General features: G+C 47.2%; 1 protein-coding gene across 1 annotated transcript in view; it reads left to right on the top strand.

Annotated features, from left to right (window-relative positions):
* Positions 1 to 5,004: 5,004 nt before the first annotated feature.
* The window catches only part of SLCO3A1 (solute carrier organic anion transporter family member 3A1), a 144,672-nt gene continuing 136,818 nt past the window's right edge, over positions 5,005 to 12,858 (top strand). Inside the window, exon 1 of the mRNA XM_040601820.1 lies at positions 5,005 to 5,322. Within this exon, the coding sequence (XP_040457754.1) occupies positions 5,152 to 5,322 (171 nt within the window). The 5' untranslated portion in view covers positions 5,005 to 5,151. The remainder of the gene's footprint in view (positions 5,323 to 12,858) is intronic.

Here is a 12,858-nt window from a genome sequence, read left to right as displayed (position 1 = left end):
GATTATTCAGCTGCCTTCAGATCTGAGTCTCATTTATTTGGGAAAACCATAATTAGAGGTTAGGAGCCAGGTTTATGCAATGTCTACATTAGAAGACGAGTCATCCAACTCTCACATTTCAGAATTTCCTCTCTTTTTTAAACCGTTTTCAGAGTGGGAGATTTCAAGGTGAACCTGCACCTTTTGTTAAACTAATGTCTCTTAATTTTCTGCAATTTTTAGCTGCAGTGAGGTGTTCTCCAGCCTTTCATCATCTGGGGGAAGAAGGAACAGCTATCTAATCAGCATGTCTGAAGGAAATGCCTTTTTAATGAGCCCAAGTCTCCAGCCGGACTCAAAATAGCAAGGCAGTAAAGTCAGAAGTGTTTATAGAAAGACATCGCATTAAAACCGTTAGCATTGTGGTATCTTGGAAATGACAGCTGCTGATACATCCACAAGCTGTCCCAATTTCAACCCTCCTTACTGCTGTACACCCGTGGCAGATGTGCGCACTTCTACCCCTATCCTACACTGGTAGATGATCAAAATCCTTTCCTGTCACCTCCCTCCTGTACCAGTTGATCCATAGGGTTTTGCACCAGAAAATCACAAAACAGAATTCCACAGCCATCCCAAGGAAAAGCCTCTTGGCTAGAGTCCTGGGATTTCTTATTTATTTACGTGTTCTTCCTTGCTCTTTGAACATATCTGAAGTTATTCCTCATTTTCTTAACATGTAAGCCTTCCCTCAGACAAATGCACCAAGTAGGACCAGCCAGGGGTGCAGAGCTGGTGCCAGGGGGACATGATTTATGCTACATGCAAAGCCATTTTGGCAACACATGAGGTTTTCTTTCATCCAAATGGCTTAAAGCAAATGAAAACTGGCCTCAACACGGCTGCGCCATGCTGGAAAGAAACCCCAGTGGGTGTAGTCTGGGAGTGGTACCTGGCACAGCTGTGCCTTTTTTTTAACTTCACTGGCGTAATTTTGGATGGAGCAGAACATTATTTTCCAGCACCTAATGCAGTGAAGGTGAAAGCATCTTCTCTGCCAGATCAAGGGGCAGCACAAGTGTCAACCTGGCAGACCAAAGCAAGTGTGCCCCGAAGGTGGCTCTCAAGATGATGTTCCTCAGTCACTCTTGCAATTACACCAGATTAATGGTGATTTGCAGCTCGGCTGGCACGCAGGGCCACAGGGCAGGAGAGAAACCCTAACGCTGTACTGCACCAACAGCTGTCGTAAAACCATAGCCATGGGGAAGGGTGAGGATGCAGACGCTTGGGCAAGTATCAAACTCTAATAGCTGCTCCTAACCTAGAGCATTGTAAAGGACAGCGATGAAATACACAGTCACCCTGCAGAAAATATCCAGAGCAGTTGTCATGAGAGCATAGTTATGGTTGCAGCACTTCTTTTGTGGTGTTTGTTCTTTTTAATATACACCACAGGACTGATGTGTCTCCTGTGAGATTATCACCTTCTCTTAGCACCTGTCCTTATTTTTCTCTGCTGCATCCTCAGCAAGAATAGGTACCCGGGGTGCCTGCCGCTGCTTCAGCGCACATTAGCTCCCTGGACTGTAAAATATGTCCGGAAGGTTTGGGAATACAATTCCAATGGCAATTGTAGAGATGCCTAATGACACAGATCAGCTGTTTGCCTTGGCACATTTCATAGAAGAGGTTCCCACCAGCTCTGCTCAAGGAAAATTATCTTCCACTGTTCCTCCTCCTGTTACAAACACTGCTGATGGTTAAGCTTAGATTTTAAATTTACACTTTTGCCCCTTGAGGTGTAATGTATCAGTTGAGTGCCTCACTAAGGTCCTCATCCTTCACAGCTCTTCCTTTGTTCTTCTTCTGTGCTAGCCCTAAACCCCATATACCACAGCCACTGATTCTAGACACGGATGAAAAAACTTATGCCTGTCTAGTATCAAAACACATGACCGCACAGCTAATTTTCAGTAAGATTAATCACAAATAGGAGGAAAAAAATTAAAGCAAAAATTGTTTTAGGATGGTGACAGATCAAGAAGACTCCAGCTGTTAAGGTTACCCAAAGGTGAATGTCGACACAAGCCCACAGGTACTGAGCAAGGAGATGTCCAGCAGACAAGATGTAATAAAACTGTCTCAGGGAAGCCGACTCATTAAAAGATTGTAGTGTCCAACCTTATCTATGGCAGCACGTTGCCTCCCAGCTATGAATGTTCAAGTGTTTATAAAAATCTGACAAGGTATCTGCAAGAAATTTAATACAACTTATTTTGCGGGAAAAAAAAACCTTGTTAATGCTTGCTTCAGCTGGGGAAACAGTTGAGAATTGCATTGGCAAAACTGCTGAGCCCTAAGGAAAAGGGACTATTCTAGCTAGAAAGACTCTTTTTGTTCTAGGCTAATCATAATGCAAGAACATTAGTATTCCACACATTAGTAGTTAAAGTTCAGTCAATTTAGACCAAAAAAACTGTTTGGGTATAGCAATAATTAACTATTAAATTCAAACAGGTCACTTGTCCATTCCTGAAGCACTCGACTGAGATCTCTCAGGAATGTGGCATGTTCAGAGGTGGTAGAAAGCAAACTCAGGTCTACTAACGTACTCGGGTGGAGATCCAGGACCCCCATTATTTCTTTTAGCAGAGCAATCCAGGAAAGTGTTTCTAAAGGAAGTAGTGCAAGTGTACAACATAAAGAAGAGAAAAAAAATCCAGGCACTCTGTCTCTTCTGGACAGAAATTGAAGGGATAATTCTATTCTGCTGCAATAAACTAACCAAGCAGATGTTTTAGATAATTAGTATTAGAGTCAATTTTTTCTAGCAGCTGTTTTCCTTGTGACAGACAAGCAGTATATCTGCTTCCTCAGCCTGGACAAACTCTTCCAACAGGATGTCTAAGATGTGATCAAGACACGTGATTGCATTTGCATAAATTTTTTATACATATATATCCAAAAGCTTTAAAGCATCCGCTTGAATATTGATAACTGCAAAAGCACGTGCATAAGGTTACTTGGGTCTCCAGATACACACTTAGTGAGTTATATTTTCAGAGCTTTGCTACCTTTAGCACCTAAGCTAGAGTGGGCAAAAGCTGACTGGAAAGACCAGAACGTTTCCCAAATATTAATATTTTTTCTTTTTGCAGGGAATTTTAAGACTTCCCTTGCCATAATTCTATATGCTCAAGTATTTTAGGAGACACCACTCTATTTTCACCTATTGAAAAGTCTGTTAGATTGTCCGTCCTGTTTACAGCGCACTACAGCATCCACCTGGAGCAAAGCATCTGTCTAGCCATGCTAATTGAATTAGTCTGCAAATCTACCCATCACGAGACAGAGATCTTTCTGGCTTTCTAACTTCAGAATTTTATAGCAGAGGTCCCTAAATAAAAACGTTAGGAAGGAGATGACCACTTCTGTAGTCTGAAGAGATTTCAAGAAAATGAGCTTTTTGGGGTTTGTTTTGGTGGAAGAACCAGTTATTCCTGGATGGAAAACACACCTTATGAACGGGCAGAACTCTGTACAGGTGAACCAGTTTTTCATGACCTCATGCAAAAACCTTGGCATCTGAGGCCTCAGGTAGCTTCTAACGTGCATCTTGTGAGGTGCACAATGTCTGAAAGACTAATATGTGTCTCATTAAAATTAAGACCACTCAGCTACAAGTACCAGGCTGTTCACTGCACTAATTGTGTGATAACGCTGCCTGAGGCCATCAGTGTTGGAGACTGCGTGCCTGGACTATTGACACCTGTTGATGTGGCCCAGACGGGCTGGAAAAGCTGTGGCAAGCCAAAGTTCAGCTGGGGAGGGAGCTGTTGGCAGCTGATGAGCAAAGGGCAACAGCTGAGCGTGCCAGGTCTCTCACATTCCTGTCCGGCAGTGGTCTGCCCTTCTGCTGGGGCAATGAGCACCATCTGGTCTTGGTAAAGAGTCATCAGCATGGGTGGAGGCTCTGCTCCAGATTAGTTTTCAGTGCTGTATGAGTGGCAGTCACATTTAAAAAGGCCCAAATAAAAAGCTCCCAAACTACGGTGGTATTTAAGAAGAAGAACTCTGAAAAAGACCTGGGAGAGAAAAAAGGGGCTCATTTAAAACTAGTTCTCTTGTCTTTCTGGTGTGGCTGGTGATGACTGGGCTGTGCCTTGAAAAATTAGTGTTCTCAAGTTTCATTTGCAGAGGTACCTTCCTTTGGAAGCCTCAACCGCCTGTGAAAGTGAAATTTACGAACCAAAGCAGAGTTGTTTTTGCAAAATGTAACCGGTGCTTCCTCCAAAAATGTTCCTGTCAAAGGCCACAGCCATCCCAGTAGGAACAGACAGAGCTTCACTGGAAGTTTCCTAGGTAAGGAGGGAGGCAGCAGCCCCCGGCGCGGGTCCAGCCGTGAGCCGGAGGAGCGCGGCGGGTCAGGTTTAGCGGTTACGCCGCCGAGGAACGCGATCTGTAACCGTAGAAGTGATGGTGAGCGGTTTTTACAAGCACTGTCTCTTGAAACTCGAACTCGAGGTGGGGGTGACAAGGAAAGGCACCGCCAGGAGGACACGTGGCCGGGGACACCGGCGCAGAGGCGCTCGCCCCGGGGGCAGCGGCACGGCCACGCACGACGCCCCCCACCCGCCGCCCCTTTGCTGCTCTGTTTCTCGGAACATGCGGTTTTTTCCAGGGGCGCCCTCGGCCCCGCAGAAAGGGGCGCCGGCCCGCCACCGGGGCGCCCGGGCGGGGGGGTGGGCGCTGCTGGGGGGCGCCGTGCCCTCAGCCCGCCCCTGCCCCGGCTCCGCGGCGGGAGGCGCCGGCGCGGGGGGCAGCCGGGGGGTGCGGCGGCCCCCGGAGCCGCCCCGCGCGTATCCCGGGACGGGGCCGCCCCGCCCGCCGCGGAGCCTCCGCGGCGCCAGCCCCGCGCCTTCCCCCGCCCCTCGCCGGCGGGGGCGCGGATCCGGCCTGCGCGGGGCCGGCGGAGCGAGGGAGCGCGGCAGGGCGAGGGGAGGGGAGACGGGAGGAGGCGGCGGCGAGCGGCGGCGAGCTGGCCATGGCAGCAGCCCGCGGGCGGAGAGGCGGCCGCCGCGGGCTGCCGCTGTGATTGGCACCCCGGGGCGGAGGACGGCGCGGAGCAGCCGCGGGGCCCGCCATCCCGCGGCGGCGGGGCCCGGGAGGATGCCGGGGAAGCGGGGCTCGGCGGGCGGCGGCGGCAGCGAGCTCCCGGGGGCCGGCGCGGCGCGGCAGCGGAGGCGGCGGAGGAAGGTCTCCTGCTTCTCCAGCATCCAGCTCTTCCTGGTGTCCGAGTGCGCGCTGATGCTGGCCCAGGGCACGGTGGGCGCCTACCTGGTGAGTGCAGCCGGCCCGCGGCGCGGTGCCTGCCCAGCCCCGCGGGGGGCTGAGCCGCTGCCGGGCGGGGGGCGCCGCGCCCGGGGATGCGCGGCAGAAGTGGAGGGGAAGTTTCCTCGCAGCCGGGGCAGCCCCCCCCCTCCCCCCTTCCACCGGTGGGTTTCCAGCAGCCCAGCGTTTCGCGGCTGAAATGACTCAGCAGCGCCGGGGGTGCCCTTCTGCCGCCCCCCGCCCGGGTAACTTCAGCCGCCGGCCCCCCGCGCCCCGCCGGGTGGGCTCATCGCAGCCGCTCGCATCCGAGCTGGCCGCTAACTCGGATCAAACGCCAGCCCTCTCGGTTTGCGCTCAGTGAGTACCAAGATAATCTAGGGAGGCGTTTGCATCATGCCTCCCGCGTCCCTAATTTTCCTTGCCCTCCTCAAGTGATGCGGCCGTGTTAAGCCCAGCGGCCCCGTAAGCCCTGGTGCTGGGTAGGGAACGGTCGGAAGAAGACTTTGCACTGAATCTGCACAGGGAGCTTGGTGTCAGAGGCAGAACTGTAGTAGAAGAGTTGGAAAGATGTCCGTACGGCTGGGCTTGTGCCTTTCAGTATATGCCGAGAGGCAGCCTGTGCAAATGAAGTGTTCTTCTTCCAGCAGATGCAAGTGTATAGTTGATTTAAATTTCTCAAAATAGCTTGCCGGATTTGAGAATTATAGTTTCCATGGAAAAGAAATGTATTCATAATCTCTGAGGCTTTTTGAGGCCATACACGTAACGTACAGCAAGTGTAACATCTCGGCGTTTGGTACTTGTGCTTGGTATTTAGTGCTGCTCCTCTCTCACATGCTCAAACTACTTATGCAGATTTGTACTGAATGTGATCTGTAATTTTTAAGGTATGTGGCGTGGTTAGTATTCCGTATTAATATAACATGGAAATTAGCAGTTACCTCCATATAATAAAACATATAAGTTTAGTTTTGAAACGTATTTGTAATTCCAAAGGAAACTACATCACATCTGTTGAGATAAATTCAGCAGCGCTGTACCCTGGGAAGGTATAGGTGGGGAACACTTAATTTGTAGGGGCCAGACGGGGACATGCCTCTTCTATGTGAGTAACACCTTAGTAAGTAAATAACGTTGTTTCCTATGAGCTACTTGCAAAATGAGCTGTCAGCGTGAATGAGTGGGGGTAAACCTCTGTCAAAGTAATGGCCAAGGAAGAGCCTGCTGAGTTGGTGTCGCCTGGTGGGCACCGGTATGCTGGAAACGTATAGATCTGGCTAGAGGTGTGTGTACTGGCACGCTTCGCTACAGTGTCTGAGCGTAGGATCAGCAGTAATACTCTAGTGTGGCATTTTCCTCAAACTCCTCTGCACTGCTCTCTCCTCGCCAGTTTAGCATTTTTCCCGTTTTTCCCCAGCTCCCGTGGCGTGCTCTGTACCGGAGTAGCACACTAGCTCCTTGGGAGTGTTTCACGCATCCCAGCCCCACTGGCTGGAAAACAGGGCTGCGGTCCCTATTCTGAGTCCTGCCTTCCTCCTCAGAGGGGTTAATTCAGCTGGGGTGCAGCTCTCTCCCTCCCCTGCCCTTCTCCAGGACTGTATTCTGACCAGCATGGCATTGTGCCCCATGGCCAGGCAGATCCACAACCAGTAAGAGACAACTGGTCAGTGAGGGGAAGAAAAAAAGAAAACTAAACTCAAAACAATCCTCAGCATGCATAAGCAGTGGCCCAGCTGCACTGGGCAAGCGTTCCTCCGTTCCCTGTATAATTTATCTGCCATCATTGTAAATGCCACGCAGCTCTTCATACAACGAGCAGATGCAAATGTTGAATTATCTTTGGAGGGTAAATGTGTGCTTAAAGCGAATGTGGATGAGTGCTGTGCTTACAGGTGTCATGGGGGAGCGAGAGCTGGAGCAGGAAAGATGCTTGATGGAAAGCGTGGAGGACCTAATAGGTTTTGCAGACTGAGTGTCCTGTGGGGCCAAGTGCTGATCTCAGGTGCTCTGTTGGGGTGAGATCAGTGGAGGCACTGCAGAGTTGCCCAGGTGTGACTGCAAGTGGATGTTCATTTACTCAGGCTCTTGGGATGCACAGGAGCTGTTGGGCTCGGCGGTGGTGTGCCGGGCTGCTTCCCGAGGGACAAATTAGCGGGCGAGACAAAGCAGAGAGCAAACAGGCAGGCAGACAAATAGGGAGATGCTGCGGAGGACAGCCACAGTGTGTAGTTCTGGGCAGTTGAATAAACTACTAATTTTAGCCTGTCAGCAGTGAGCAAGTACTGTATTCATACTTCTGCTTTGCTTGGCCACATGTGTGACTTTCCCTAGTTATTTGTAACTCAGGAAGAGAAACCTTTTTTTGCCTTATACGGCGACAAGTTGGTTTCCTCGGTTTTTGTCTGCCGTGCACAGGGAGACCATGAGGGCAAAAACTCAGCTTGTTAAGAAAACAAGGCAGGGGCTTGGCTTCTTAGGAGTGATTGAAGAGCTCGGTTTTGATGGGGCTTGGCTTTCATGTCAGTACATTCAGAAGTGGATACTATTATTTCTTTTTAGAGATGTAAAAACTTCTTTTTTCCATGTTCACTGTACAATAAACGAGCAGCGCCCACTTGAATATATGTACAAAGTATACATTCATTCATTATGTGGTTTTGAAGCAAAGCTCATTCACTTTTATTTGTTCATAAAACATTGTGCTTGCCAACAGGGCTTTATAAATAATAAATGCTGATAAAAATCTATAAAGTCCAATTCTTTTCCCACAGAACTCAGCAGTGGAAATACCCCAGGATGCCAACAGTGGATGTCTATAGTTAATTAGGACGATGTCTCTGAGGTTCTTGTGTGAAGTTTTAGGGAGTGTTTGATCAATGTCACGTTCCAAAATATTTGTCAGTTACTGCGCTTGCTGTTCGCAAAATGCACGTGTTCCAAAATGACTTGGTGCCATATCCTGCATAGTTTATGCAAATGCAAGCCTGCGCTGCTGCCTTAATTTCTGGGGCTGCTGAATACACCCTATTATTTGCATATTCTTGTAAGGTTTTGTGTATGCATTTATTGGTTTCATCTAATTACTACTGCGTGCTTTTGGAAACTTGAATTTCCCAGCAACTGCAGTGGCAGCGGGGAAAATGCTGCCTGTACTCTGCAGGCATTCCTGCTGCAGAAGTTACTCAGGGTTTTTGCAGCAACTTTTAAAAGCCCAGATGATTTCCACCCCCGGTTGCTCTCCTGCAGCGTAGGTCCATGGATTAAAGAGCCGAGCATTACTGATGCAGATGGCACGAGGAGGGAAAGGCTGGAACCTCTGTTTTCCGGCTGGAGCCTTGTGCCTTTCAGGCAAATGCAGCAGTGTGATCAGTCATGCTGGCCGTGCAGCGATGAGGATTTCGATAAGGCTGATTCACATACCTTGGCAACACTCCCCTCCCTGTCCATCCCCCCCACCCCCTGAATTCCTACGTGCATTATATTTTGGAGTATTTTAACTGGTAATAACGTTCCAAGCGCTCCTGACAGTTTATCGCCGAGGCATTTCCTCACCCTGCCAGTCAAATCTTTTGCCTAGCCAGTGGTGAAATGCCTGCTTTAGCAGAAGGCAAAGAGCTCGCGGTTTGACAGCTACGGTTTGTGGAGCAGGAGCGCAATTTCATTTTCTCTCCCTAGCCTTTAGCCTCGACTTGCTCCGGTTCGAACTGACCTAGTTGCAAGCATCCAACATCTGCTGAAGTCACGGGCTTCTTTAGATAAAGGGCATGCATATGGGAAGCGCGCTGAGAAACAGTTATTTGGTGTGCTCCAGATAGCTGTTTTTACAGAGCTTTACTGAGATGTCTCTGTTTGCTGCAGCTTTGAATGCAGCTATTCATGTGTTTTATCAAGTGATAGAGGATGACTGGCCTAAGCATGAGATGGAAAGGAAAATAATTGGACCCTCCCAAGGAGGGTGCATCGGTGTTTGCATGGCAATGAATGCCAAATTGTTTCTTGTTTTGCTGAATGAAAACTTTTGAACGGCGCTTAACTTCCCAGCTAGAGCTTTGCCCGTGCAGCAGTGTTTGACTGCAGCTTGCAAAAGCCCTCTTAACGTATCTGCAGTAAAAATAGTACTGGGTGAGTCCAGGTGAGACTGTGTGTGTGTATGTGGTCTCTGAGACAGCCTCCTTCTGTTCAGTTTTATCACTGCTGGGATATTAATGAAAACTTTTAAATTCCTTATTCGGGGGGGAAAAAAAAAAAGGTATAAAAGGTAAATACAGAAGTTAATCTTCAAAGGATTCCTGCTGGAACTAACAGAAATAGGGGTCCTGTGAGATGGACACCAGGGAACTAAGGGATTAAGAGCAGAATTTGTCTCTTGGATTTTTAAGTTGCTTTGGTGCACAACCCCTCCCACTCCTGTGTGAAATGTGACAAATACCATACTGTTTTCCTGATGCAGAATGCAGTTGTCTCCTGTTATAAAGACCCAGTCAAACCCTACTTGAACCTCTACTCAGTAGAGGGGTCTGCATGGAGGATGTTATTAAGACAATTTTGACAGGAGTGCCACGGTGCTTCAAAGCTTTCTGTTGTGCTTGGTGCTGTGCTAAAGAATTTGCCCCTGAGTGTTTGCAGTCTGAGTAAACTGGGTGGGAGAAATGTTACAAATGGGGAAACTGAGGCAGAGACTGAGAGCTTGAATCTGTAGCTGAAGCTATTGATAAAGGTTTTGCTTGGTTAACAGCAGCAGAGCCCGAATGGCCTCAGCATGGGCAGAGAAGAGTTTGGCAGGGCAATGAATTCCAGTTTCAGGTGTTTCAGTCCGATGACTTAACTGCAAGAACAGTTTTTCCCCTTGAATTTATTATAGTTTTTATTAAAGTATTTATTTTCCTAGAATAAGAATCGGCTTTAAAATACTGCTGTCTTTTTTTTTCTTTTTTTCTTTCCATTCTCAGCCCTCAGCAGTGCTGAGTAATAAATTAGCTGTAATGCTCATAATTTATTTGTCACCGGGGTATTTAAGGGGGGGAAAAAAAAACATGGAGTGAAAATAAATGTTTTAGTGGGGATGAAGATTGCCAAGCATTGGCTGGTTATTGCTTACAGTTCATTTTCCCTTAATATATCTTAGCTGACAATGTTATTTCTGGAAAGTTGTTTCTAGTATGCCTTTCCCATTAGAGAATATTGTCTGTTTTGCAGCTGAGTTGCACAGAAAGTTATGCTAAACTAGCTCTTTTGACTATATTAATATTTCTTCTCAAAGAAGCCTTTTGGTGTTCAGGGGTCCCTGACTCCAGGGTGGGGGAGAAACCAGATCCAGCTCTGGGTTCTGATGCCTGATTTAGTGCTGTGGGGCTTCAGTCAGGACTGTGGCATTGGCTCATTAGCATCAAAACTGCATATAAATAAGAGGAAACTTAATTCTGATCCAGGTGTAGGCTGGATTTTTGAGTACCAGGAAGGCTTGTAGGTAACTGGCATTTATACTTTAAAGTTTTCTTTTATCTGCTATTAATAGATGAAATGGTGTAGAGATAACATGTTTAACTCTTTACATTATATACTGTGTGCCATTTGCAGAGTAAATCCAGACTTGCAGTCTGATGCGTTCTTTGTTAAATGCTTTTAAAGGCAAAACGCACTTGATGGGTGAGTGTGTGGACTAATTGATTTTAGTGTTTAATTTTAAAACTATTTTTAGTGGAAAGTTTGGCAGTTCTTCCTTTTCTCTGTAAGGGCCAAGCAATGTTTGTAAGCCCTGAAAGAAAGAGCAGCCTGTTAGAAATGTTATGGTCCGTCGTAAAACCAATGTCTCATTTCTTTTGGCCAGCCTTCGCTTCCAAAACCCCTTTAGCATTTGCTGTTTGACTATGTGACGACTAGCTCTCTGAGTTTTAATGGCCTGCAGTATTAATGCAGCTGAGGTTTAAAGGGATCTTGAATTAGATCAGAGATTACGTTGGTCTGAAGGTCTGTGTTCTTAGTGGTTTTATGCAGTGTGACTCTTTAACTCGTAACGTAGCCCCTGTCCCACGGAGGGCTCAGCTGAACTGTGATCCCTCCTCTTCTCTGCAAGGCAGGGCAGATACTCCCCGTTTCCCAAAGAGGGGTGTCTCTCGGGTTGCATGGGCTTTCTTTTCCCTTACTCTTAGGGTATTGTAAAGAACCAAAAGCCAGCTTCTGTTCTGCTACAGCAGTGTAAACTTATTGATTCGAAAGAGTTACTCTGCAATTCATCAGGAAGAATTTGTCCTCTGTGTATAATAATCCTTACTTGTATACTCCTTGGTCTCTAGTTATTCCTTCGTGGCAGCAAGATTAAACAATGGCATACTATTTAGGGGGTGAGGTTGCAGCTTGGATAAATTAGTGTAGCTTTGTCTTCTGATCGACACCAGATGAAGCTGCAAAGTGATTTATTTTAAGTATCATCCAAGGAAATTTAAATGAACACATGATAATACTTTGTGTAGGAACTCCTTTAAGTGTACCAGTGAAGTTTTGAAGAATTCATTTTTCCTATCGCATAGAAAAATGGGCCACTGATTTTGATTTACAAGGTTTCATTATAGCTCTGCCGCAAAACCAGGACTAGAACCCCAAGAGTCCCGTCTCCAGATCACCTTGGAGCAACCATTAGACTCTGTCTCTTTGTAGATGCATACTGCAATGCAAATAGCGTTGCCGGCTCCACTAAGGAGAGATTTCACACTGCCACACTTCATAAACTGTCAATACAATCTATAGTGATAGCAAGCTGTTTAGGGAGTTCCTGGAGTGTCTGGCACTTTTCCCCGTTGGTGCTGGGAGGGCTCTGCCCTCTTACGGGAAGCGTTCTGTAATGCTTTGCGAGATGGTCCCTGCATCCGAGATACTTCGGTTTGAGTGGATGGATCAAAGCATGCAGAAAAGGAACTGCTCCTTTTCCCCAGATTTTAAGCGGAGATGCAGTTGTAATCGTGTAGGGATGAAGATCTACGGCACAGGTAGGACTGGATCTGCCCCTCTTCACTTAGCAAACCTAGGAAAGACCTCAGAACAAAAATCAGATTTCTTAAGCTCTCCAGTTAGCAGCTTTCCCCTTTCCAGCATTATTATAAATGTGATGTGCTTCTGCATTTTGATACCTAAATCTTCCTTCCTGATGTGCAGAAGGCAGGTCCCCTCCTGCTGCAGTTGCACAGTGCCTATTGCATTGAAGTTGAAGATCTTTTACTGGGGCTCGTATTGCAGCAGTGCCTGAACATACTCAATAATTTTAGATGACTACTTGTAGCATAAAAGCAAAATCTTTATTTCAGGATTGCTTGAATATTTATCATCATTGTTGTTTATTTTCTATGGTTCAAGGAGAAGAAAAGCAATTTGCTTTGATTTGTTTTTTGCTTTTTCTCTCTGCTGCTCCTCCCTTCATAGTATCCTTTCTCCTCACCACGCAACTAGCTCATTTCCCTATGTTTCTTTAACACCTTTATCTTGTTGGTGTCTGCAGCTATCGCATGGATGATTTTTGCATGTTTGCAGGCCCAGTGACTTTTAGATAAGTGG

This window comes from Falco naumanni, chromosome 7, assembly GCF_017639655.2.
Source record: "Falco naumanni isolate bFalNau1 chromosome 7, bFalNau1.pat, whole genome shotgun sequence".
NCBI classification, from domain to species: Eukaryota; Metazoa; Chordata; class Aves; order Falconiformes; family Falconidae; genus Falco; species Falco naumanni.
The sequence above is the reverse complement of the archived record's forward strand: the minus strand, read 5'-3'. Positions and strand labels throughout refer to the sequence as shown.